General features: G+C 48.4%; 11 protein-coding genes across 11 annotated transcripts; 6 read left to right on the forward strand and 5 right to left on the reverse strand.

The window, feature by feature from the left end:
- Positions 1-786: 786 nt before the first annotated feature.
- N7516_007002 (uncharacterized protein) lies at positions 787-1,104 on the forward strand (the record flags this gene model as incomplete). Its single annotated transcript, XM_057219722.1, has 1 exon — positions 787-1,104. One exon carries the CDS (start codon positions 787-789, stop codon positions 1,102-1,104), a length of 318 nt encoding a protein of 105 aa, XP_057073813.1.
- Positions 1,105-2,289: 1,185 nt separating this feature from the next.
- On the reverse strand, positions 2,290-4,019 carry N7516_007003 (LYAR-type C2HC zinc finger protein; the record flags this gene model as incomplete). Its single annotated transcript, XM_057219723.1, has 3 exons — positions 2,290-3,699; positions 3,811-3,933; positions 3,999-4,019. The coding sequence occupies 3 exons, from the start codon at positions 4,017-4,019 to the stop codon at positions 2,290-2,292; spliced, it is 1,554 nt and encodes a 517-aa protein (XP_057073814.1).
- A 1,418-nt stretch (positions 4,020-5,437) lies between these two features.
- N7516_007004 (flavin-linked sulfhydryl oxidase ERV2) lies at positions 5,438-6,322 on the reverse strand (the record flags this gene model as incomplete). The annotated part of the gene is made up of 4 exons (XM_057219724.1): positions 5,438-5,453; positions 5,508-5,798; positions 5,884-6,012; positions 6,099-6,322. 4 exons carry the CDS (start codon positions 6,320-6,322, stop codon positions 5,438-5,440), a joined length of 660 nt encoding a protein of 219 aa, XP_057073815.1.
- A 548-nt stretch (positions 6,323-6,870) lies between these two features.
- Positions 6,871-9,298, reverse strand: N7516_007005 (GH92 family glycosyl hydrolase; the record flags this gene model as incomplete). Its single annotated transcript, XM_057219725.1, has 2 exons — positions 6,871-7,477; positions 7,527-9,298. 2 exons carry the CDS (start codon positions 9,296-9,298, stop codon positions 6,871-6,873), a joined length of 2,379 nt encoding a protein of 792 aa, XP_057073816.1.
- A 1,432-nt stretch (positions 9,299-10,730) lies between these two features.
- N7516_007006 (uncharacterized protein) lies at positions 10,731-11,953 on the forward strand (the record flags this gene model as incomplete). The annotated part of the gene is made up of 5 exons (XM_057219726.1): positions 10,731-10,968; positions 11,028-11,171; positions 11,227-11,340; positions 11,390-11,584; positions 11,658-11,953. 5 exons carry the CDS (start codon positions 10,731-10,733, stop codon positions 11,951-11,953), a joined length of 987 nt encoding a protein of 328 aa, XP_057073817.1.
- Positions 11,954-13,042: 1,089 nt separating this feature from the next.
- Positions 13,043-13,540, forward strand: N7516_007007 (uncharacterized protein; the record flags this gene model as incomplete). Its single annotated transcript, XM_057219727.1, has 2 exons — positions 13,043-13,054; positions 13,364-13,540. 2 exons carry the CDS (start codon positions 13,043-13,045, stop codon positions 13,538-13,540), a joined length of 189 nt encoding a protein of 62 aa, XP_057073818.1.
- Positions 13,541-13,594: 54 nt separating this feature from the next.
- On the forward strand, positions 13,595-15,587 carry sit2 (putative siderochrome-iron transporter; the record flags this gene model as incomplete). The annotated part of the gene is made up of 2 exons (XM_057219728.1): positions 13,595-13,908; positions 13,982-15,587. 2 exons carry the CDS (start codon positions 13,595-13,597, stop codon positions 15,585-15,587), a joined length of 1,920 nt encoding a protein of 639 aa, XP_057073819.1.
- Positions 15,588-16,964: 1,377 nt separating this feature from the next.
- On the forward strand, positions 16,965-18,838 carry N7516_007009 (MFS transporter; the record flags this gene model as incomplete). Its single annotated transcript, XM_057219729.1, has 6 exons — positions 16,965-16,980; positions 17,076-17,301; positions 17,365-17,759; positions 17,819-17,880; positions 17,936-18,508; positions 18,584-18,838. The coding sequence occupies 6 exons, from the start codon at positions 16,965-16,967 to the stop codon at positions 18,836-18,838; spliced, it is 1,527 nt and encodes a 508-aa protein (XP_057073820.1).
- A 1,159-nt stretch (positions 18,839-19,997) lies between these two features.
- N7516_007010 (uncharacterized protein) lies at positions 19,998-20,703 on the forward strand (the record flags this gene model as incomplete). Its single annotated transcript, XM_057219730.1, has 2 exons — positions 19,998-20,449; positions 20,502-20,703. The coding sequence occupies 2 exons, from the start codon at positions 19,998-20,000 to the stop codon at positions 20,701-20,703; spliced, it is 654 nt and encodes a 217-aa protein (XP_057073821.1).
- A 683-nt stretch (positions 20,704-21,386) lies between these two features.
- On the reverse strand, positions 21,387-22,223 carry N7516_007011 (uncharacterized protein; the record flags this gene model as incomplete). The annotated part of the gene is made up of 2 exons (XM_057219731.1): positions 21,387-21,454; positions 21,533-22,223. The coding sequence occupies 2 exons, from the start codon at positions 22,221-22,223 to the stop codon at positions 21,387-21,389; spliced, it is 759 nt and encodes a 252-aa protein (XP_057073822.1).
- An 800-nt stretch (positions 22,224-23,023) lies between these two features.
- Positions 23,024-24,077, reverse strand: N7516_007012 (uncharacterized protein; the record flags this gene model as incomplete). Its single annotated transcript, XM_057219732.1, has 2 exons — positions 23,024-23,925; positions 24,065-24,077. The coding sequence occupies 2 exons, from the start codon at positions 24,075-24,077 to the stop codon at positions 23,024-23,026; spliced, it is 915 nt and encodes a 304-aa protein (XP_057073823.1).
- Positions 24,078-25,355: the final 1,278 nt, after the last annotated feature.

Genomic DNA, 25,355 nt, shown 5'->3' on the forward strand with positions numbered 1-25,355 from the left:
GGATGGGGATCTTGCGGATGACAGTTCTTCTGGCATGAATGTTTCCCACAATCAAATGGACGGTCACAAGTCTCTCCACAACCGAAACAGCCGGTCCACTCATCTTCCGAGCCATCATCGCGGATGATTCGACTATCCTCCTCATCGTCCTTGGATTTGCACAGCATCTCCGTTTGTAGTTTTCCACAATAGCAACGGGCGTCAATGCTAACCTCGCAGCCACCACACAATCCCTCATGACATGGAAGCGGGCAAGTATGTTCTCCGCATGGCAGTAACTCACCACAGATTTCGCCACAGCTCCATCCATTCTCATAATCGGTATCCTGACAACGCTTCTGCGACGAATTAAGGCCACAGAAACAATCTTGGATCGGGCCCATAGCAGTACAAGGCGTACACGGACCAGCATGACAGGTCGTATCACAAGGATGGGGACAATTTTTGCGAGGTCGTGAACAGGTCTGACCACACGAGTGCGGAGGCAAACCAGGAAGCGGTCTAGGATCGACTTCTTTCTCACACCAGCAAGAGTAGCTCGTGGGGAAGTTTTGTTGAGAAAGGTTACAACCTGGGCAACGCCAAGCACGAGGGATAGAACTTTCCTGTCCATCTTCTTCAGCAGAAGCCCTCTGTGCGGCTGCACCTTCATTCGTGGACCATTTCTTGACACAGCTCAGATGGAATACAGTCCAGCATAGCTCACAAGACCAAACCTTGGATCTACGACCCAGCTCGCTGCAGCAAATAGGGCATTCGTATAGGTTATGCGAAATATCTTCGTGAATGCGGGTGGCTAGGTCATCGGCTGTGGACTTCGCCGTGACTTTCGGAGGTGGCGGTGCCCTAGGCTGTCTTGCTTTCCCCTTCCCTTTTGAAGATTGTGTTGATTCAGCAGGTTGTCGTTGTTGGGATGACGGCATGCCCGGTACAAAATCCGGCACATCGGCTCGCAATGAGTGGTCATGTAAATGCCCCGCACTGTCCAAAGTGGCATTTTCGGCCTGGTCTGGTCTTGTCAACTGGGCTTCGAAGCCACGCGCTCTCATTCCACGGGTTCGCGCCTGTGGTCGTGCCTCTTGGGTTTCAGACCCTGTAATCTGATTCTGTCCCTGCCGGGGAGGATTCCTTTGTCTCCGGCCTCTTCCTTCTCTATTCCCCCTCTCCGCGAGCTGGACGATGCATCCTGTTGACTAGATTGGGGTGCTGTATTCGGCTGTGGTTGAGTCTGTGTAGGCTGTGCTTGCGGTGCAACCTGATTTTGGGCCTCGCCCGCAGGCATTTGTTGTTGACCATCTCGCTTCGCAGAACCCCGCCCTCTGCGTCTAGATGGTCTGGAAGAACGTGGGGGTCGTGGCCCGGCTGGAATTGAAGTCTCTGGCTGTGGTGTTGCCATGGCTGAGAATGTGACAGAGGTCTGACTAGAGACTCCTGGCGTACTCATATGCTTCTGGTGGATTTTCTCACTGGCGCTTATTTTGAAGAGAGTATGAGAGTAACTGGCGGTTGACCGAGTGTGTTGGTCTATGTAGACTGAAAAGGTATGCCAAAGTGAAATGAGTGCAAGCTAGACACTAAATAATGCAAGGACAGAAAAACCAAAGGCAAGAGCCCGCTTATCGACCGAGGAGAGAAATTTGGTGGCACAATGAATTATCTAGAAGGCGATAAAAGCTCGCATGGCAGAATTGGGCGGTGCAGCAGGCGGTGATATAGTGGCAATCGGCTTGTGAGTCAGCCCTGAAGGAATTACACGACATGACTCATTGTGCTCAGGTAATGTGGATCAGGCGATCTATGAATTCGAGAGCCATGCTCGTAGCCATGCTCGTATCACTGAGAGATAGCAGGAACTGGTACAATCCATTGGTTTTGGTTAATACATATAATCACAAAGTGAGGGTCCACGGGTATTTGACTCCACTTTATGCCAAGACATTAAACAAAGACCCAATGCAGGAGGCGTATATCTAAAACACCATCTTGCAGCATATTCAAAGCACAATGGAACTTGGGGGAAATATGCTCGATCTTGAATGAAACAAGGTAATTTTCTTCAATTCCATACGCGTTACAAAGGAAGAACATAGGAAAAGACATCCAAAACACATTATCAGTGCAATTTAGTCCCAATCCTGAATTAATATAGACAAAAATGTATCGAATCCGGCGCATCAAAAGAAACATGGCGCTATGCAAAAGACCAGCCCATTCACCTCGTAACAAAGAACCAAACAAGACACTGCCATCCCATCGTTTGGTTGAAATCATACACACCGAGTCCATGCTCTACATGAACACAACGATCTCACCACGATCATTGCGTCTCAGCCTCAACGCACGGAAAAGATCCTTCTCATCATCAACCCTGCGTTCTCGGTCCGCCCGGCTACGCCCATTATCACGGCCACGATCGGCATCATACTCATCCGAGAGATCACGGTGGAAGCGCTTGAGCGCCTTGTTGATGGAGCAGCCGCGCTCGCTATGGCTGGTGACCAGCGAGAGGAAGTGATGACCCAGCTCTCGCTGAAGATCCTCGTCCGTGCGCGCCGGCGGCCGCGACTGTTTGTAGACAGTGACCTGGTGGCCGTGGGAGGAGTCGACGGAACCGTGACGCTCGTCGATTTGCTTAAGACGGCGGGAAGGCCTGTCGCCGTCCATGGGGTTTGAGCTCTTGCGCTTGGACTTCGAGCAGTTTGACTTTTTGCTCTTGCGGACTTCGAGCTGGCCGTCGCCGCTGGAGGAGCTGCCGCGGCGGGCGTGGAGAACAGCCTTCGAACCGGGCTCTGAGCCGTTGGTGCTGGAGACGGCGGAGCCGCCGAACATAGAGGAGACGAGGCGGCCGGCACGGTTCTTCATTGAGATGCCGAGACCTGGATCGCCGTTGCCGTTGGCTTCTTTCCCGTTGCGGCGGCTGCGTTTGATTGGGGACGAGGTGTCTTGGTAGGCGCGGCGGCTGGTTTCTGGGCTGTCGTCGCCGTCGGGGGATGCAGAGCGCATCATCCGGTTCAGGCCGCCGGTCAGACCGGAGTGGTTCAGCATGGGTGTGCCGGCGTTGTTGATGATGCTGGAGGGGGCATCCATCATTGGGGTATCGACTGCTTCGCCTGGGGTGCTGAGCACCTCTGCTTGGCCGCGCTTGCGCTTCTTCTCGCTGACGGTGCCCGGGGTCTTGCGGTCCTTCTTTTTCTTAGGTGCAGGTGTGACGAACTCTGTTGTCGACGCGTTCGGGGGCGAGGCAGAGTGCGGGATGTGGCCGGCGCCGTATGAAAATCCATTCTCCTGGTATGCGATATCGTAATTTTTACCCTCGTCATCAGTGTTGGGGTTGGTTTCGACACGAGTGAGGGACTCGCTGGGCTCGAAAACTGATTTGGCATTTGGGTTCATCTTCATCTGTTCCTTGGGCGGCTCGACAAGAGCGACCTTGGATGTGTTCGGGGTCTCTTCGGCGACGAGATAGTCGAACACATTGACAGGCTTGTCGTTGGCTGGGGCAGGAGCAGGAGTTCTCACCTCACCGACAGGCGGAGGTGTGGGGGCAGGGGGAGGAGGAGCGTCCTGCACACGGCCTTGCTGGTGGCGGCCGTTGGGGGTTTGGTTCGGATTCTGCTTGTTGTTTTGACCTTTCTTTCCTTTCTGGGGCTTCTCTTGATACAGAGCACCCTGATACTTTTGCGCCTCGGTCATGCATGACTGTAGTGGCCAGGCTTGTTAGCGGATGTCTCCCTTAGTGATCTAAGGTTGGGACTCTAGTAAAGTAGGTCCACGACTAGTATGCGACAATGCGACGCGGGTCCGACGTACCGTATGAGCTCTATACTCCATTCCATAGAAATGCACCATGCAATCGATACAGGTGAAGGAGGCGCCGCGACATTGGCCGCGATGAGGATCGAGCTTTTTCTTGGTGAGAACATCACCACATGCCTAGGATGACTATTAGCAGCGATTCAAGCGCAAGACATAGACCTCAGACAGCAGATAGGACTTACCTCGCAAGAGAAGGAGACCATTGTTGACACTAAAGATTACCCTTATCAAAGGGTGAACAAGTGTTTTGAAGAGGGTTTTTCAAGAGGGGGTGTTGTATCCCTTGAGAAAGTATGCCAATCGAAATCGTCCAAGCGGGGGATTTGCTTTGATACGAAATTCGATATCTCGGCTTTTCTGCTTTTTTTTTTTTTTTTTCTTTTCGCGTCGAAATTTGGCGCGCAGGACCACGCTAGTCTGAATTGGGAGCCACACTAGGCTATTTCGGGTAATATGGATGGACTGGGCGCGTCGAGGGAGCTGAAACTGTACTCTTCCCAACTACTTTGGGGAACATTCAATCATATAAAATATTGAAAACAACAGCAAGCAAGAAACCCCTGATTTATCATCCCTCGACTCGGTACTTGTTTCAGGGTAAAAGGACACAGATTCCACGCGGACATGGGTAGCAGGCCTGTCAGGAGACCCCATGCTTTCATTTGTCGCTTCTTCCTAGTTGAACGGGCAGACGGGAGGATCCGAGAAAGCAGTCAGACTGGCTAACTGGCCCCCTCAAACATATCATACCTATGTATTGACGGCCTTACTGCTAATCTTGGCCCAAACTCAAACACTCCTGCCCGGCTATCCCTTCATCTAAACTAAGATCCGTGATATATATCGCCTTTTGAGGGTTCCGTCATGCCACATGAAAACTAGTTGATCTGATGGAGGGTTGGTATCACGAGCGTGCAACCTGACAACATCATCGCTGTTGCTCGAACAACACAAAGTTTAATCGGAGCTTTCTGATAAGACAATAGAGCCTGGTACGACAGAATGCGCCTTTTTGTCTGCTTTGCCGCTCAAGCATATACTGGTCAGGCCTCTTTGGTCATGCGTGCCATCTTCCACACTTGATCACCAGATAGGATGATCTTTGCTCGTAGAATGCTAGGGTCATGCACTTTAGCGATCGACAATCTAGAGGCGGGACTTGTACACCTACTAACTACGTAGTTAGTTAGTTGTTGATCATGTTGTAGCTTGTTATCATTCACATTTTGCTTTTAGGAATAGGGCAAACTCTTAAAGTATCTGTGTTCTCTAACACGAGGAAATGCTATTGAGCATATGCCGTCTCTGGGAGAGAGCTAGAAACCAAGATGTACTCAAGGGTATCTACTATATCAGTACAATGAGAGTAACTATCAGAGGCAAGGGACCTTGAGATGGACCTTGAGATGGACCCCTCTGTGTACCAAAGGCCACATGCAGAACACAACAAGGGTATATTGATTGATATTGATATAGTCAACTGACAATTTATTATTGTACAAGGGAGACCAGCTCCATAAATATGCGCCAACAAGGTGTCTAGAAAGCATTCATTCGCCGGGTACAAACCAGACAGAATGAGGTCCATAGAGTCAGAAGTATAGTCGAAGATTCATCCCCCTCAACCGCGGGTCGTCCTAAATCGCATATTAGCAACCATAATCCATGCGCCACAACGGGAAGTCACTAACTCTTCCTTCGATATCTCCACAGCAGGGCCATCATGTTGCCCCGTAGCCACCACCTTGCCAGCATCAGACCGAGAAGAAGCCGTCCCCTCCTTGCCCTTACCCTCCTCCTCATCCCCACTACAGCCGCAATCATAGAATTCCCCTAGATTGGTGCAGTCAAACTCAGGCTTACCAAGCATGGCATTAACCTCATTATGAACGAAACAAGCCCAGCCAGAAGCCGCATTTCGCGACGAAACCTGAGGCGGATACTTGCTCAAATGTTGCATAAAATGCTCAGCACATTCTCCACTGATGTCATCAACCGTTAGTCTCCAATCTAGCACAGGACCTCGCACCAGAACGGTGGAGCACTTGGGAAGGAGAATCTCATTACCAAGGATATAACCGAGCGAATAGGTAGATATAAGAGCGCAGCGCCTCCTTCTGATCTTCTGTGGGTGTCTCGGGGAACCGCGCCATGACGGTATGGAAGTACTTCCAAGTCGCACGACCTAATTCAGCCCTGCAAAAGCCACAAATACCGTAATCAGCAATTTGTCCTACCACGATCGTGTATTTCCCACTGTGTCCCCCCCAAGAGCGTCTTACTTGACCGTCTCGTTGCCTAGTTTCGGCATCACCACGTCGCCCTTCAACGTGCTATCTTGGATGGTTATCCCCGGCGCGGATGCCGGTGCCGAGTGGTCGATATGGCCGGGAGCGCGAACGGCGGGGCTCGGTGGCCCCTGTGGTCGAATAAAGAGGAAGAATATGAGGCATAGTGCGATCGATGCGCTGGTGATAATGCGCCGTGTGATTTGTCGGCTTGCCATGTTCTGGGCGGGTGGTGGTGAATGGGGAAAAGTAATGTCGCCAAGGGTCCGGTCGGGGGAGCACCTGGGACTTGTGAGCAGGGAATATTCCCGCGCGGAATACGAGGTAGACTATTTCAGCTGAGGATTCGAGAAATGATTGCTAAAGGGAGATTTCTACAAAGGGGATTGATTCTACGTATTGCCTACTTGGGCTGGGGCCGGGGCACACTCCAGCTTAGTCATGGATTTCGCCGGGCCTCCCATAGTGCGGGGCCACGAATAGAGTCTTAGACTATATCATACGATTGATCAGTGTGGGACAACACACGATTTAGAGAATCTATATCCCTGCCAGATGATCTTCTTACTATAATCTCGTCTCCGAATCATACTTTGTAGACTCGGTCCATTTAGACCCACATCGGATGTGTCCCGGGGGTTCACTTCTGATGTGGCAGGGTGCAGCCTGGATGTATAGAAGGGTTGCCAGACCAACACAAAGCATTCTTAGTTATTGGGATTGACATATATAGCTAGTACATTATTGCGTTGAAGTCCAAACTTGTCTACATCCCATCGTGATTTCCAACTGCAGCAACCGAGTCGCTCAGACTCGGAGGTAAGTCCTCCTTGCGTGTACCCCAGTCGCTCTCCTTGTCTCCAAGTGTCAACTCCAGCGTCAAACCTTGAGTAAAGAACTCGTGTCCAATCCAGCTCTTGGTGTAGGGCTTCCCGTTGAGCTTAGCGCTCTGGATATAGATCTTCTTGTAGGTTTTGTCGAAGTTAACATTCCGAATGGTAGCAGTTTGATTAGTTTCAGGGTGAGTGATTGCGACGGCCTCAAAGAACGGAGGAATAATCAAGTACACGTTCTGGCCGGGATTCGGGAAGAGGCCCATCAAGCTCCATGCCAGGAATGATCCCATGGCTCCCGAGTCGTCGTTGCCAGGTAGCCCGTTGTGTGTAGCGTTGAACGAAGATGGGATGTAAGCGTGAGCCCGGCTGGCGGAGAGACCAGGGCGGCCCGCGTAGTGATAATCGTACACCGTCAAGAAGACAGGTTCATTGCCCATGTCTGCCAAGCCAGAGGTGTGGAAATAGTCTAACCGGGACACGAAGGACTTCGGCCCACCGACCATCTTGATCAACTTTGCCATGTCGTGGGGGACAAAACTATATAGAATTAGAGTTGGAGGGTTATTCGGGAGAAAGATATACGCACAATAGGTACTCCCAGATGCTGGACTCGAATGTCTCTGAAGGGTTCGAGGTAAGAGAGCACCACGACGCTAGAGCACTGCAGGCAATAGGATCCTGATACCCCCAAGTTCCGTTGATATATCTTGGCTGAAAGAACCCAGTAATGCCAGTGTCTGTTCCATTCCCTAGCAGCGATTTCTGATCTTCTTTGTACAAGTTTTTCCAGTTGTCAGACCGAGATAAATAAGTGGCGTAATCCTTTTTGCCGAGGCCCTTGGCGACAACTGATAGGGCGTAGTCATTGTATGCGTACTCCAGCGTTCGTGAGATACTTCGTGAATTGGTTCCAAAGCCAATGTAGTCGAAGTCCAGATACGGGATGTAGTTGAGGTGTTTCCAGCTCTGCAGACCACCGCGCCCTTCATATGACCACTCTAGTGGCTCATTCTCTGCATCGTTGACCATAGCTTTATAAGCAAGCTCCCAGTCGATACCAGTCAGGTTTTTCACGTACGCATCTGCGAGAACAATATCGGCATTGGAGCCTCCCTGCGTCCAGCCTTTGCAGAGACTCATGCGGCAATCGGGCAGCCATCCTTCGTGTTTGAAAGTGTCCAGCAAGCTACGGACCATCTTTGATTGTGCTTTTGGGTCGATAATTGTAAGGAATGGATGCTGCGCCCGGAAAGCATCCCACAGGCAGTAGAAAGAATCAAAGTATGGCTCATCGCTTTTCCACAATGGATTTTCCCCAGTCAGATCCTGAGGTGATAACATGGTTCGGTAGATACCACTCCAGAAACCGCTGATCATGTCTGTGCTGGCACCACCCGGCGTTACCTTGATAGGACTAAGCTTCTCCTTCCATGCAGCTTCTGCATTTTTGCGCAGATGATCAAAGGCATCTTCCGGTTCAGGCACTTCTACTTCGGCATTTTTGCAAGCTTGATCCGAGCTAACAAAGCTGACGCCCACCCTCACAGTGACGATTCCATTGTCCGGACGATCAACGGTCATATAGCCTCCGGCTTGAAGGTAGAAGTTGTTGAAGCCGCGAGTGACAAACAGCTCCTGCACTGATCCAGCCCGGTCATTGACCCATATTCCGCTGTCATCGACCTCAGCATCGCCAAAATCAGCACAGAAATATGATTTGTAAGAGCCAGCACCGAAGCTCGGCAAGAAAGTACCGTTGCCTTTGATTCGACCTTTATCAGCGTCAAGGCTAATGGAAGCATTCTGTCGACTATCCCACAGGTCAGTTAGATCCACTGAGATCAATGGATTGAGATCATCTCCATCCGCCGTACGTCCCTCTGGGAAGGTGAATCGGTACAACGCCGTGCGCCGAGCCGCAGTCATCTCAGCCTTAATACCATTCTCGAGTGTCAGGGCAAAATAGCCAGGCTGCGCGACGACGGAGTCATTCTTGTAGCGAACCGCGCGAGCAGCTTTAGGGAATTTGCAATTATCCACGATATTGTCTTTGCAGTACTGTGGGAACAGGGGGAAATTTCCCATAGACGGGTTCCCGCCTGTGCCACTGTCATGCATATGCGAGAAGCCGGTGACGTTGCTCCCATCAGTCGAGAAACCTCCAGTATTCTGGCCATCGACGTCAGCGACGGGTTTCGCTATGCCGTAGGGAAGGCTTGCGCCTGCGAAGACATTGCCGCCATTGGTTGACCCAATCAAGGGATTGACGTAGCGGAGGTCATCCCGAGTTGCTACCGTACCCAGAACACATTGGAGAAGTAGGAGGCTGTATAGTGTATTCTTCTGCAAAATCGCCATGGCACTCTGGAATGAGAGGGTCGACACACACGTAATGACGCGTCGGGCTTGTGGATCTGGGCTGTGAGGAATACGATGGATGCAGAAGGTGGGAAGAAGGAGCGAGTCCCCTGCAAGGGGGTGTTTTCTCATATCACCGTGTTGTAACGTCGCACCTAAATAGTGTTAGTGTTGAGTGTCAGGAAGACCTTTCGGTGCGGGGTTAGAATTCTGCGTTGTAGGAACAGCCAGGAAGGGTCTTTCAGAATGTTAAGGTACTGACTGGAGTTAAATTGTAGCTGTTTTGGGAGTTTAAATCAAAATCAAGCACAGCCTCTTATTTGAGACTTCACTAGATTCAGTCACTGTAAAGGAAAAGTACACAGTACTACCTACATGTAGTTTGGTATGTATGACTTGGTGAACATCACCTTGATCCTCTCGTTGTATACAATTCCTCAATTCTTCACTCCAACATAAACAAAGAGTTTCTTTTTAAACTATAGTGCAACAGGAAAGCATTCTCAAATGTGATTTTGAAATGTCCGACATCCTGTCGCTTTCTATTCTAAAGGTAGGGCTATCTCTATGTGACACACAGATAATGCCACTGGTTCAATGCTAACAATACTGATTTATTGAGCGCTTTCGGCATTTTGTAAATATACGTTTAGCTCGAAAAAGGTAAGTAAATATCTATCAAACCTTGACTCCAAGTAACGTCCACTTGACCGGATCCAATGGATACAAAGTTGGTCGCGCCTGCCGTTTGTGACCCGACTGCCTCATCGAGAACACTCCCACTCCCCCTAATAACAGAAACTTCCCTTTTCCGAAGTTCTGTTTCTTTTTTACTTTCTGATGTATCAAAGAAGCCTAGGATAGTATATGGTTATGTAGCCAATTGACTGCATAGTATTGATCGTCTATTATTTAGGCCTCGGCCTTAATGCATCCTGCTGACAAGCCCCACTGCTAGTTCACCACCTTAGAAGGCTGACAGTGCCTTGCATCTGTAATTGCCGTATCATATATCGGCAAGTATTGCTACACTCAACAAACATCATCCAGCATACGGCATGATGCCATTGTGGTTTCGGTGTTTAGTGGGGTTGATGACACCCCACTTATAGAATGTTTCGGAGTTAGGCATTGGTACATCCGTTACTGTTGATGATTACCAGGAGAAATATGTACCTCTGTCTGTTTTTCGCTGTGATTGGATTGAAATGCCATCTAATTTTACATTTCACATATGAAATGGTAAAGAATAGTCCTTAGAACCTGATTGGAGCCAGCGGAGTTAAGGCTCACGAGGGAACCAGGACGACCCACCCACTTGAAGGCTTAATTCCGGGGAGTAGATAAATTATCATATAAATCTGAACTCACTGCCACATCTTGTCACTTGGAAAGCAACAGAAACTAAGAACTACCCATCAAATTACTCAACATGGTCAAGACACTCCCCTTCGGTGACATTCAGATCCCAACGCCGGGATTCGGCGCCATGGGCTTGAGCTTCGGTTTGGGTAGCAACTTGAGCCTCGAGCAAGCCGAACCAGTCTTGCTGAAGGCAATTGAATTGGGATGCACATTCTGGGATACTGCTGTTGTCTACCAAGCCGGCGTGAACGAAAAGCTTTTGGGTGACTTCATCAGGAAGCACAACGTCCGCGATAGGATTTTCAGTAAGACATCACGCATTGAGAAGATATTTGTTTCAAAAACTAACCGCTGTCATTGATAGTTGCCTCCAAGTGTGGGTTCGACGTCATGGGAGGGAATGGCTCCGTCACCAACTCCGCCTCGCATATCAAGGAGTACATCGAAGGAACTATTGAGAGACTTGGCTTTACACCTGATTTGTACTATCTGCACCGGATTGACCCCAGTGAGTGGAATACCTACGTGATCATCTTCCAATCTCAAATTACTAATTTCAATAGACACACCCCTGACTGAGTCCATTCCTGCCCTTGATGAAATCCGCAGGGCAGGCAAGACCAAGTATATTGGACTTTCCGAATGTTCAGCCGCCACATTACGCAAGGCAAACTCAAGTCCGTTTCTTTTCAGACAGGCAGGGAATATTTTACTAACCGTCAATAGTTGCCAAGATTGATGCTGTCCAAGCCGAATACTCGGCCTTTGAGACACTCCACGAGACAGACGGCTTGATCGAGACAGCAAAGGAGCTGGGCATCGCTTACGTCGCATACAGTCCACTAGGACACGGTTGGCTCGTCGATAACTTCGATTACAAGTCCCCGGATGATTTCGCCCCTGGCGATTTCCGCCGAAACGGTATATATATACCCAGCCACAAGCATCGTGATCATAGACTGAACAGAATCGCTAACTCTATCCGTTTCGACAGTTCCCAAATTCCAAGGCGAGAACTTCTACAAGAATCTGGCCATTGTCGAGGAAATAAAGAAGCTAGCTACCCGCAAGGGATGCAAGATTAGCCAAATCGCGCTCGCCTGGGTTGTCTCACAAGGACTGATCCCCATCCCGGGAACAACTAAGGCGGCCCGCCTGGAGGAGAACTGGGCTTCTCGGGATATTGAATTGACCGAGGAGGAAAAGCAAGAAATGCGCAGAATTATCGATGCTGCTAAGCCACACGGTAACAGATATGGTCCTGCGCACCAGGCTTTGGTTGGACATTAAGCCGAAGAAGATCTAATTGGGAACAAGTTGGACTTGCTCGCATCATCCACTTCGGTATGGCTGCCAATAAACCCAGATATTCTAGTGGGATTAGGGGGATAGAGCACAATTGAATTTGTTTCACACAAGCCTTTGCCGCATCTAGACAAAGGCGGGACTGTAGAAAATTGCACAAACTAATAGACAGGATCCTTACAGGCTCCATTCAAGGTAGAGTAAACGGGAATTCGGATAGGATCGTGGTAGCGGTAGGCTCCACATAGTGGCAAGGGATGTCAACATAATGCGCAATGAGGGGCATCATCAGTGGGTGTATTTCGGGAAATTAGTGGATTAGACAAAATCAAGATCAGATTAGATGAAATATGGCGATTGATTTGATTGATTGATTTGAATGATTAATCTAATTTCGCGCAGACTAAAATAATTGTTGGCTCATTCAAGAGCTTTCTCCGTCACAGCGGATACAAAAGTTTTACTCTGATTCGTGCGGTCGCACGCGCTCATTGGAGGGCTGAGTGAGAGGGGCGTTGGAATCCCACAGAAAAGCTCAGTACATACTGCGAAGCGCCTCTAGCGGCTGGGGAAAATACAATCCAGCCCCACGAGGAGTTGAACCACTCAATTGCTAGTCCGAGCATCCCGTAGGCAGAACCTGCCTTGAGAGGCTTGGCCTTGGGGGAAGCCAAGGGAACACCCAGGAAGCTTAGGTTAACAGCGTCATTAATTCCGGTGGTGCATATCTGATTGATCAGATAAATAAAAAAAAATCAGATAAGAGGACGTAAAAGTCAAATTGCGTCACGCACCGAGGAGCCGAGGGCGACGAAGTTCCACTGAGCTGATATGATGACCTCGTAGGTAAACAAGATGATTCATGCACAAAGTTAATTTGCCTTTTTCTTTGGGTACAGATTGGGGGCTGGAAAAGATCCTGATCTCTTGTATTTTAAGCTTCTTATCTGGCAGCCTCGCGCTGTACATCGCGTGGATACGCAAGGGACAGACATGGCGGATAGCCTTTTGTGTTCGAGTGTAGTAAGGGGAAAAAAGAAAAGAGCGAGAGAGGCATACAACAAATATTAAATAATGTCCCTTTGGGTAGTTGACGCAAACGGGTTGCCGCATCAAGCAGGTGGCCCTGAAAAGAGAAAGAACTGTAACCCGAGAAACTTTAGAGGAGGGACACGCTAATCCAAGATAGGCAGAGTTCAGTATTAGCTAATCAGGGATGTTACCCGTCTAGGGGTGATCGCCCGCCACTGCAACCCCTGATTGGGTCAATTATCAGAATGACCCACCTTGGCAGTCCGCTTACTCCGAGATTATCTGATCCTCGTCGCATGAGGTCGGGAGCCTCCGGTCAAGAGCGAGGGAAAGGAAAAAGAAAAAGAAAAAAATTGGAGACAGTTTTCTGGACCACTCGGAACTTTCTCGTCTGGAATCTCCCGGGTACCGGTCTCTCTAGATTATAGCAAACAGCATCTCCCCCATCATCGCAGATCTTTCGTCTCTTCTTTCCCTCCCCCATTGCCCCTAATACTCAATTTCTGTCTATACTCATATATCCTCCCCGGAAGCAATTGAGGATTGTGCATCCGGATTGGGCTTCCTGTGATCGGACGAAGGGGACATACAGCGATGGGTCTCCCGGCGGCCGCTGAGAATCGCGATGACAGCAAAAACTTCGATCGGGCTATACTGGGGGAGGAATCATATAACTCGAAAAATGTGAAATTGGAGGCAAACGGTGCCAACGGCGATAGATCATGGCAATACGATCCCGAATCACCGCCCTCATCGGACGGCTCTCGTACGGGCGACACGTTCGACGACGAGAAGGAATTGGCACAACACCCCGATAGTGTCACAGAGGGTGCTCAGTTGGGCCAGCAAAAGGCGGAAGCAGCCGCACTCGTATGGAGCTGGCCAGCTTTAATTGGAATATATGCATGGTAAGTAGATATCAGACCATCCGCTCTGGTGCTCTTGCGGTGGAACCTTTCCTGACAACGATTGAACTTGCAGGATCTGGATTTGCACATTCATGCTGGCATTTCACTCGAATATCAGCGGCTTCCTTATCAACTATATCCAAGGAGGGTTTAAGACCGCACCACAGGTCTCAACGTCCTATATCCTCGCGAATATTGTGGGCGGCGTTCTTAAGCTGCCGCTTGGTAAGACCTTGAACTTGTGGGGTCGTGCTGAGGCCCTGGTGGTCTCGACCAGCATTTACCTTCTTGGTATGATTGTCCTCACGGCATGTGACGGTCCGAATGGATATGCGGCGGGCTATGTGCTGTACTGGATCGGGTACTACTGCCTATACCTGATCTTGAATGTTTTCGTCGCCGATACCTCGGGTCTAAGGAACCGAGCGTTCGCTTTTGGCTTTATGCAGACTCCGTTTATCTGTACTGCCTTCACAGGCAGTATTGCAGCAAACTCGATATATGCTAATTTCGGGTGGCGCTGGGGTTATGGCATCTTCTGCATCGTGATGCCATTTGTGTTCTTGCCCCTCGCCATGGCTTTCAAGTATTTCGAGAAGAAGGCAGAAAAGCATGGCATCTTCCGCCGACAGCCTAGTGGTCGCACTACTGCACAGTCTATCATCCACTATATCCATGAATTCGATGGTAAGAATACCCACAACAAAGTTCCGAGTGTTGGCACTGACGTTCCATTGCTAGTTATTGGTGCTTTCTTGCTGATGGCTGGTTGGGTGTTGTTCCTCCTACCATTCAGCTTGGCGCAATATGGCCGCTCTACGTATGCAAGCGCAAAATTTATTGCTCTCCTCATCTTCGGAGTCTTCATGCTCGGTGTCTTTGCGGCATGGGAGAAATGGGGTGCACGCACTCACTTTATCCGCTATGAGTTGATCAAGCGGCCTACCATTCTAGGTGCCTGCATCCTGGCCGCCGTGCTGTTTTTCAGCTTTGAACTCTGGGATCAGTACTTCTACAACTACGTCCTGATCTCCTACGATATTTCCCCAGTCCATGCAAATTACATGATCCAGATTTATAACGTCGGCTCTTGCTTCTTTTCTCCCGTCATCGGAGCCATCATATGGGCCACTGCGCGTTTCAAATATATCTGCCTGTTCTTCGGAGCCCCGCTCATGATCCTCGGTTCCGGGCTGATGATCTACTTTCGTGGCGCAGACCATGGCATTGGCTACGTTGTCATGTGTCAGATCTTCATTGCCTTCGCTGGCGGTACCCTCGTCATTGGCGAAGACATGGCTGTTATGGCTGCAGGTGGCCGTGAGGGCACTCCGATGATGCTGGCCCTCATCGGACTGTTCTCGAACATCGGCGGTGCGATTGGCCTGGCTGTTGGCGCTGCTATCTACAACAATGTCTTTGTCGATACCCTCACGACACAATTGCCGGACAATATGAAGGCCAATGCCACCCAGATCTACCTCGGTGGTATCACTGTGCAGTCAACTTATCCTTGGGGAACCCCCCTCCGTGAAGCTGTCGCGTACACATGGGGCTATGCCCAGCGCTTAAACTGCATTGCCTCTACTGCTATCTTAGCATTGACTATTCCTTGCATCCTAGCCTGGAAGAACTACGACGTTAACCTGAAGCAGAACAAGGGTAAAATGATATTCTAAAGGGGCTTTCCGTTGCACAGTATACCCGGTTATGACCCACGGGTTGGGAAGCCTTGTTCATGTTCGCGTTATTTCTGGTGTGCTGCATTCTCTTCCGTGTAGAGCAAAAGCCACTGCTTCAATGTACATTTATTGGAGTTATCTCTTTGAGTGTGTAGGCTCTCAATATATATATTTCTCTTTGCATTGCCCAAAATGCTCGTTCATTCTCGTAATTATTTAAACCGAATAATAACTATAGATTTATTCATTTCTTTTGTTCCTGTGGTCCAATTACAGATATTATAGCCACCTTCAATCCCAACCCCAAACATGTCCCTGTACTCCCATCAGTACGAAAACGAGGCGACGGCAAGAAGACCGTGGTGGGGCTTGACCTGAACCTGCGATTGGTGCAAGACTCATACATCCAAATGTCGACTTGCATTTCCCCTTCCCTTCCTTCTAAACTTCTAATTATTGACCTCATCCTCAAGGAGAGATATTAAATTGTTTCCACCATGTCTCAGTCTGCAGCAATGAATCTGCGCAATTCCTTTGGTGATCGGAAGATCCCCGATATTTCGCGGAAGGATTGACGATACATAGAAAGATATGACTGGTAGAGCGAAGCAAGCCCGGCCGAACATCCGACCTTGAGCTAAGTATGTCTATTAGGATAATGAGTGAGAAAATCCGACCCAATATCGTCGAAACCGAGAAACAAAACCAATCAAAACGCCATAGGCTAACGTAAGATTTTAGGCGCATCACCAGTTGCAGGGCCAAGCAATCCAGGCCTTAAGTCTTTCCAAGTGCACAACTTTTATGTACTGGCCATTAGTTATGGGCAGCCTTAGAAGTGGAATCCGGTGGGCCTTTTCTTTTTGCGGGGAACAAAGCTTGGAAGGACTTCTGTTGCCAAGTGCTAGTATATCTTATGGAATTATGCGCCAACCTATGTTTTCTTTTATGAGATTCATTTATAGTGCTATAATCTTATTCGGCCTAATTAACTATCCGACCATATTAGGGACCAGATATCTTGGGCTAAATTAATGAGTTTACCCGGGTATTAGGGCTCAGCTGCAAGATCTACCCCATTTTAATGCAGAATAAAAAGAATTATGCCCGGGTGTTCAAAGGTAGCTCCGAAGGTGGCTCTTTTATAATAGGTAGTTCCCGCCGGCATTTGGGGTAGTCTTATTTAGTCTTATTTAGTATGATCGACTCCTCTCTTCTCCGTCATTAATTCTGCTAACTGGAAGAATCGTTCAGGTGTCCTCGATTTCAAACTATATTAATCCTAGAACGAGACCAAATCCAACCCAAAACGAGTTGTGACGCCGAGCGTGCGATTTGGTATTCCGTTTAGATTGGTGAAACACACCCCACGAAATGAAGGATGGCTCTGGTAAGGATTTCTATATTCCTCTAATTTGTTTATCTGAAGATAATATTCACCACATAACTTCAACGAAGAGAGAAATATCTAAAGTGTTCATACAGAAACCCCCTCTATCGACGAATCGACAATAAGCACGAGCAACCGGGAAAAGCTCGGAGCAGATCTCGAAAACGGCCCCCTCGATCTGAATGATGTAACAAAAGAAAAAACAAGAGATCCAAATATTGTCGATTGGGATGGACTAGATGATCCCGAAAATCCTCTCAACTGGACTTCGGGAAAGAAGATTAAAGCGACATGTTCTATTGCGCTGATCACGTTTCTGACGTACGGACGGTCCTTTCCTATATATTATTCAGATGATCAAAGCTAATGTCTGAAAACGAACAGCCCTCTCGGATCATCCATGTTCGCCCCCGGCGTAGGTCAACTAGTCAAAGACTTCAATGTCACCAGCACCGAACTGGCATCGTTCGTGGTATCTGTATACCTGCTGGGATACTGTTTCGGTCCCCTGCTCATCGCACCTCTATCAGAGTTGTACGGTCGACAGTACCTTTATCATGTATGCAATATCCTCTACGTGATCTGGACCATTGCCTGTGCCTTTGCGCCCGACATGGGTAGTCTTGTTGTCTTCCGATTCCTCGCTGGCTTTGCCGGTAGTTGTCCGCTGACTATTGGCGCCGGCTCGATCGCGGATATGTTCGTACAAGAGCAGAGAGGCGGTGCAATGGCAGCTTGGGCTCTTGGACCTTTGATTGGTCCAGTCGTTGGTCCGGTTGGTATGTTTATTTCCCTCATGTTTCCTTTAGTTGATAACTCGATTGCTAACTTTGCATAGCGGGTGCGTATCTGACACAGGCAAAGGGTTGGCGATGGAGTTTCTATGTGCTGGCGATGGCTGTAAGTTAGACGGTGACACACAACGCTAGGACATATATACTAATAGAACTGGCAGGGCGGTGCCATCACCGCCAGCTCCCTCATAACCATCCGCGAATCCTACGCCCCGACTATTCTGGCCCGGAAGACTAAGAAGCTCCAGAAGGAAACCGGGAACATGAACTTGCGCTCTGCACTCGACACAGGCCGTACACCGAAGGAACTGTTCCTATACTCCATTGTGCGACCGACAAAGATGCTCTTCCTCTCCCCGATCGTCTTCCTTCTTTCGCTTTACGTCGGCGTCATCTACGGATACCTTTATCTGTTGTTTACAACCATCACCTCCGTATTCGAAGAGCAGTACAATTTCTCTCAGGGACCAGTCGGGCTCACGTATCTAGGTTTAGGCGTTGGCTCTTTAATCGGTTTGTGCATTCTGGGGGTAACATCCGACAGACTGCTCAATTACCTATCTGTCAAGAATGGCCAGAAAAAGCCCGAGTATCGTCTTCCGCCAATGATCCCCGGAGCCGTTTTCGTTCCCATCTCGCTGTTCATGTATGGATGGACTGCCTATTACAAAACCCACTGGATTGTGCCTATCATCGGTACCTCCTTCCTCGGTGCTGGCATGATGATCACCTTCGTAAGATACTTTTCTCCTACCCGTGACTCCTTTCTGTTGTGAATTGACCACCTAACACTCGGACTTGTTGTTTAGATGTGTGTGAGCACATACTTGGTAGATGCCTTCACACACTACGCCGCTTCCGCCATGGCGGCTAACACGGTGTTCCGTTCACTAGCTGGTGCCATGCTTCCACTTGCCGGCCCGAAGATGTATGAGGCTCTTGGACTTGGTTGGGGTAACTCTCTGCTTGGGTTCATTGCTTTGGCATTTTGCGCATTGCCAGTGATCTTTTGGATTTATGGCGAACGCATAAGGACAAGTCCAAGATTCCAGGTGAACTTGTGATCGGGTCGCAGTACTCGCTTCGGGTACTGTTGGTTTGTCGCGTCTCTTTGGCTTTTGTCCATTATACTTTGGACATATAAATACGGGAGAAGTGGAAGATATATATGGCTTGCAGGGGGTGGGTTGGTGCCATGGGATGTAATAGACGTGGAAGACGTTGAAGATGAATATCATTTGACGTGGGTTGGTGTAATGGGGTTTAAAACAATAAGAGACTTGCCCATTTATTACAACTTTGAGAACCAACTATGTAGACTGGATGGTAGCTACTCTTAACAAGGAGGTCGATTTTAGCTCCCGATGTTCTGTAGGCGAGCTGTGTTCGTGCAACACACGAGTATTGGTGTAACCGTATGGTCAGAAGTGATAGAGCCGACGAATGCTGCACAAAGATCTAACCCTCTCTGCTATGGTGGTATCCAGAGTTCATAGCAATAGCTAACAATAGCTGCGGTCTGAGATTACCCAGCAGAAAGTAGAGTAGGAAGTAGTAATCATCCATGACCTTGGCGGCCCAGCAAGGCAACCGGTTAACCAGTGATAAGAATGACAATCAAAATAGAGACTTCTCAAATACTACCTTATAGAACAGCGAATTCCTTGGACTGATAAACCGCCAAAGATATAGAGATACCGAGATTTGTCTTGAGTTCAAAAGCTTCATATATTTGGAAGCCTTCAACGCTGCTAGGAGAAGGCCAGGGCTCTAGGGCTACCTAGGTACTTCGATTATTAAGGTAAGTGTAAAAGTAATACGGGTATTTGTATTTGTCTGTTTTAAAACAATCCATTCAGGCATAGATGCCCCCCAAATATGACCCTGATAGCTATTTGGCTTCGTATCGGAGCTGTTTTCCACCTTGACCTATGGTGATCTTAAGCAAGTGGAACACCAGCCTTGGCGCAATCCATAACCTGATTGGTCCACGTAATTTCCCCCATCGAAGGTAACCAATCAAGGGGGGGGAGCGCCGCATCCTCAGCATCAGGAACCCGGAAATATTTTATAGTTAGTAGGGCAGAAGTATTCACCACCCTCGAGAATTTAAACAGATAGCCAGCTCCTCCATCACTGTGATACTGGATTTAACCACAGGAATCGTCCTAAAAACATTTAAATTATACTTTTGTTCGTTTTTACCTTAGTATAACATTCATTATGGCATGGCCTTTACCCAACGACCATATGGACCACCAAAACATATCCTGGCAATCCGAGCCCGACAATGGAGATTCTACCTTTTACAAGGACATGACTGCTATCCAAACACCCAGAGATACGGCCGCGAAGCAATCCTCCACCGAGTACAGCATTTACGCTCATCATGTGCAGCATGCTTTAGCGCTGCTTGACCCAAACTTCGCTTTACCATCCAATCTAGGTCATCTCGATCTAGATTATATAGACCAGGGTACTATGCAAGGTTTCCTCCCTCAATGGAATGGTACCACCGAAGGCCCGGCTACAGACTATCACCTTCTAGCCGAAAGCATTCAGGTCCCATCTTTGGACTCTCCCTCCTCTGCGGAACAACCATCTTCACCCAAGGACAAGGAAATGCCGACAACCCAGGGAAACCGTACTGGCGGTCGACGAGCCAACAAACAAGAGTAAGACAACTACCCCCACATTGGAAACTGGCATTAACAAAATGTTGGTCAGGGATTACCACGGCTCTTTTGAATGCCACTGGATAGACTGCACGCACCGCCACGCGTTCAGCTGTGAAAGTGTGTTGATTCGTCATATCAGGACCCAGCATATCAATCCGCGCTCTATCAACTGCCCTAGGTGTGGCAAGTCTTTCAACCGAAAGGATAACATGAAGGAGCATGTGGGAAGGATTCACAGGGAATATATCTGAGATTCAAGCAGGAGCGTTGTGGTTTCGACTACTTGGTTTCGGACTTGTGGTCCTTTTTCTGGGATTGGAGATATTAGAAAGATTGGGCGTTACTCGGGATAGTTATCATAAGGATTTGAATGTTAGCAAGACGTTGTCTCGTGTCTGATTTTAGCACAAAAATCTTGAATACGGTTTGAGGAAGAAGTATACTTTCGGTTAGCCTAAGTTCACACACATTTCTTCAAGATCAGCTGGGCCTTGGACGCAAGATTAACACACTTCCATGTCGGGATTCTGCGAGGTTAATCTCCAAATAGGAATATCCAGCTGGTTTTGTTTCGATCCTCTACGTCACCTTGGAAGATCGATTGGAAACTGCTGGAAATTGAAATCCGCACTACGCAATTGCTGCTATCAAAGGAATCTTCTAGAAGTTGTTAACTGAACAATATACAATATTGATGGCTAGGCGTGTGATTGCAGGAGCTCGCTGTATGGACAGGAAGTCGGCTATGGAGGTATGGGGGGAGTGGCATAAGGAGACCTCGTACCACTTTGCGGATGGTTAATCCAACCTGCCTTTCCCCATAAAGGCTGGTTGAGTAGAACAGGGGATTGTCTCCACTGGCCGACCGAGGAGTCCCAGGGCTTCTTATGAGCCGAACATGCAGGCGACAGAGATGGTTACTACCTAACTAATCTCACATCATTATGCACTGCCTCGGCATATATTCTTTACACTCTTCCGGCGATGCCATGCTTTCAAAGACTAGAAAGAGAAGTTAGCTAAGGACAAAATACTACTAATTGTTACAATTCGACAGTAACAGAGATCAAGATAACTCACATTCCCTTTTAGCTTGCTTACTCTCGGCCGTGTCGTGCCACAGCCTCAACAGCCATGTAGCGACCAGTGCATCCCTCGACTCCTGCGACATACTGCTCGTGACCGATAATTTATATCTGCCATCTTCCTTTTCTTCAACGGCGACCTGTCTGCCATTGGAATCACTCCACTTGTAGCAATTTCTACCGACATTCCAGTTTGGCTGGATATCGAACAATAGGAGTTGTTGGATACCATCGTAGAATAATGGTTTATCCGAGGCGGTCTTTTTCGGACTTAACATCGCCTTAAAGGACGTCTTTTGAAACCGTGCTTCAGAATTCTCGAGGCGGATATTGCCCACCGTTTCGGGCACTGCAGATGTGATGTAGTACTTAGCAGGTATATCGGTCCGGTATTGCGCATTCACAGGATGCGCAAGATAGAAAAGATGTCGCTTGCGCCGCGTGCCAGGAGTGACACCCTCGATCTCCGTCTCGGAATCAGATGTATCTTGCTCGACTCTTTCGAATGCCACGGATGAGTCCTTGTTCGAGATTGACCTGATGTCACTGTTTAATTGGTAAAGTGGGGTTGCAGTTGTAGACTCGGTGAAGACAGATTGACCTGACAAAAAGAGGACGGCGGGCTGAAGAATTTCACTTGAGGTGTTACCGCCGGTTTTCTCGTACAATTCAGAGCCCGACTCCATTGTCTTGGGCACCAAGCTCGGTCCGGAAGTGTCAATATTCCCAGCAATACAGTACGTGATTATTTGGTAACAAATGATGCAAAATATCTTTAACAGTGGATATAGAAAGTGGTGAGTAAGTAGTATGCAGTATAGTTTGAGGGTTCAGTTGGAGCGTAGGCACATATAAAGGTTACCCGGTTGCCCACGTGGGGCAGCCCCCGGGACCGGGCAATGCCATTACATAATCAGTCTTGGCCTCCAGGGCTCTACCGTCATCGTAGCCAAGCGCCCAACACACCTACCGGGTGTTCCCAGAGGTGGATTACCTGCATGTATATACCACTGCAGCTAAGCTATGAATTGACAAAGTTATGAACTTTTGGTCTAATGGGTAAATGCTGGGAGCAGTGACTAGCGGGTCTCATGGGCTTTGCGGAGGTCAAGTTGGAAGTGGAGCCCGCTTCTACCAAGGAACCCTAATAGTCTGTGAGTACGTAGGATCGTATCGAGGGTCCCAAAGGCAGTGCAGGCTATTGAGACTGGTTCCCAATATGTTCCAACGGGCTGTTGTAGAGCTCTCCGCAAGGATGACTGACAATTTTTGTTAGCGGATGACAATAGGACATAGCCGCCAGTGTGCCACATCAGATCCTGCCGATTTTACCTATACCGTTTCACCTCTCGTACTCATATATGGTTTACTATAATATATAGCCACAGGGCCTAGTTTAATGGTTAATCGTAGCAATGGAAATGGCAAGTCCACAGGGCAGACATTATCCTGTGCGTGTAGTTACGTATACATATCAGATTTTGTATCATTTTCCTGAAGTCTTTTTTCCCATATCAACGACAAACTTGCTCGTTTTCCCCTTTACATGCAGTGTATAGAGCCTGACCGCAGTGGCGATAGCCATAAGGGTCCAGCGCCCTCCCAGCGCGCTCGACTGGCCGTCCACCACCTCAAGGGTGAACGCATGTGTGAGACTGGGCCAGGCCATGACCCATCCAAGAAAGGCGACAGTCTCACCGTCTTTGCCTGATAATGGAGATGAGGACGAAGATGGCGCTTGGCCACTGCTGCTGCCGCCGCCGCTCGGCTGGGATGATTGTTGGCTAGACGAGAGTCGAACCAACTTGAACCCATTCCTCTTAGCTTGATCCTCACCCTTCTTGACCTTCCTCCATGCAAACTCCTCCCTCCGCTCCTTGTCGCCTACTTCGATAGAAAAGTGAAAGGCGATATCATTGTTTGTGCCAGGTTCGGCGCGCAGGAGTTCTGTATCCATGCGGTCGGACTTCGCGTCCGGATCAAGTGGCGGTAAGAAGACGATGCCGTCGGGATTAAACGCATGGAGCCCGCGCGACTCATCACCAGCGGCAGCAAGCAGCGGATCCTTCGTGCTCATTCCGTTACGCAGGAGAAATCCCGTTCTCATCCCAAGCGGAGCTTTGCCGCTATAGCCGGTTTGCATCTCAATCAAACACAGACGATCCTTCGCATCAGAACCAGCACAGAGATTCATAGATTTCCATTTTGTCCACTGGCCGTGTACACTCATGGTTGACGGAAGCGAACCATAGCGAGATGATGTTGTGGGGCAGCTCAATCCCTCATCATAGGCGGGTGGGGCTTCACTTTCTTGGACGTTTCTTTCGTCTTGGGTGCCCATGTTGGTATAATCGAGAAAGAGGATAAATCTAGGGCAGTGGGAAATACCTAGGTATCATTGACTTTAGCTCGTGGGCATTAATTTTACGCCCTTGACATAATGTCCTCCGTCTTATATCCGTAGTTAGTTACTCCGACTCCGCCACTCCCCCGCTGTAGAATATTAATGTTTTAGTGGGCCAAGTACCAAGTTGAATCATTGATCGGCCTTGATTGGTTCTCTCGAAATTAGGAAGATATGTGGATCGCTGTTCCTGGGGGCCAAATATACTGTCTTTGTGTCTTGGCTCGATAATTCAATCTACTCGAAATTAAATCAAAAAATTTGCAATACCTTTTCCGAAAAGGGAAGTCACCCGTCAGATATTGTCTATTTATAATATAAGCCACTTATGGCAAGGCTAGGTATGATAAGAGAGATGGTAAGGTCACTAGACCATTGGCACTAGCCATGACTCTGGGTTGAGTGAGGAAAGATCTTTAGGATGGGATACAACTCTCAATCCCTCGTCGAGCTGGAGGCGAATCGTGATTAGTTAGCTAAGACGAGGGACTTCACTCTTGGAAAGATTTACCTGGGCATGCCGCATATCGAGGGCCTGAGGCATAAATATGTGATGTCGAAAATGCCTGGTGCCTTCCATAGTTTTCTCGAGGGTCTGAACATTAGCAAATTGCTGTTTTATGTGAAGGGTTACTAGTGTTAAATCATGACTAGATAGTTGAAGAAATTGAGGCTAACTCGCTTCTTGAAATATATACAACCTTCCAAGGTTCCCTTGCCGATATGATTAAGCGATGTCCCATACTTTATCTCATTGTCACTAAACGAATGCCCGAATACAAAGTACATATTGGGCCAATATCAGAGCGGGACGGGCTCGCATTTTTATAGTCTGCTATCATACTTCTTAGTTCGGTTAGAAGCTCAACTTTGAGTAACCATAATTCAACTCAGATCAGATTATCAGCAGGTGGAAACTCGTTTCCCACGGTATACAATACGTCCTCTAAACTAGTTAGCCTTTTTCATTTATCTCGCATGCTTCAGCGTTGAATTGAAAGAACTAAAAGTTGAGTGGAAACGCCGAACAACTTTTCTATATATCGCACCAATAGTAGATATGTAAAAAATTAGATATATAACGTTCCAATGCATGTACGGGAAGTTATTTTTCAAAGGATGGTTTTCTTATCAGGTACAAAAATCCTTCAATGGGTGTTTTATAGCATGTGATAGCAAAAGTTCATATGGATCGGTGAATCGACGGTGATCCCATGTCGGCAATTTTGTTACTCAACTCTGAACTTCCGACTCGAAACTGCACAGCCACGCGCATTGCTATAATTAGTGTCTACTTCGTATTATCCAAGGATTATTATTTCCTTGCTAGAACTCCCGAAGGTCCCCCGTTTCTGTTCATGGGTCGAAGTGATGATTATATAAGCCACAGTAAAGCGGGCGGGCCCCAGCGGGT

This window comes from Penicillium verrucosum (genome assembly GCF_028828655.1).
Source record: "Penicillium verrucosum strain IBT 35672 chromosome Unknown utg000002l_segment0_segment0, whole genome shotgun sequence".
In the NCBI taxonomy this organism is placed as follows: domain Eukaryota; kingdom Fungi; phylum Ascomycota; class Eurotiomycetes; order Eurotiales; family Aspergillaceae; genus Penicillium; species Penicillium verrucosum.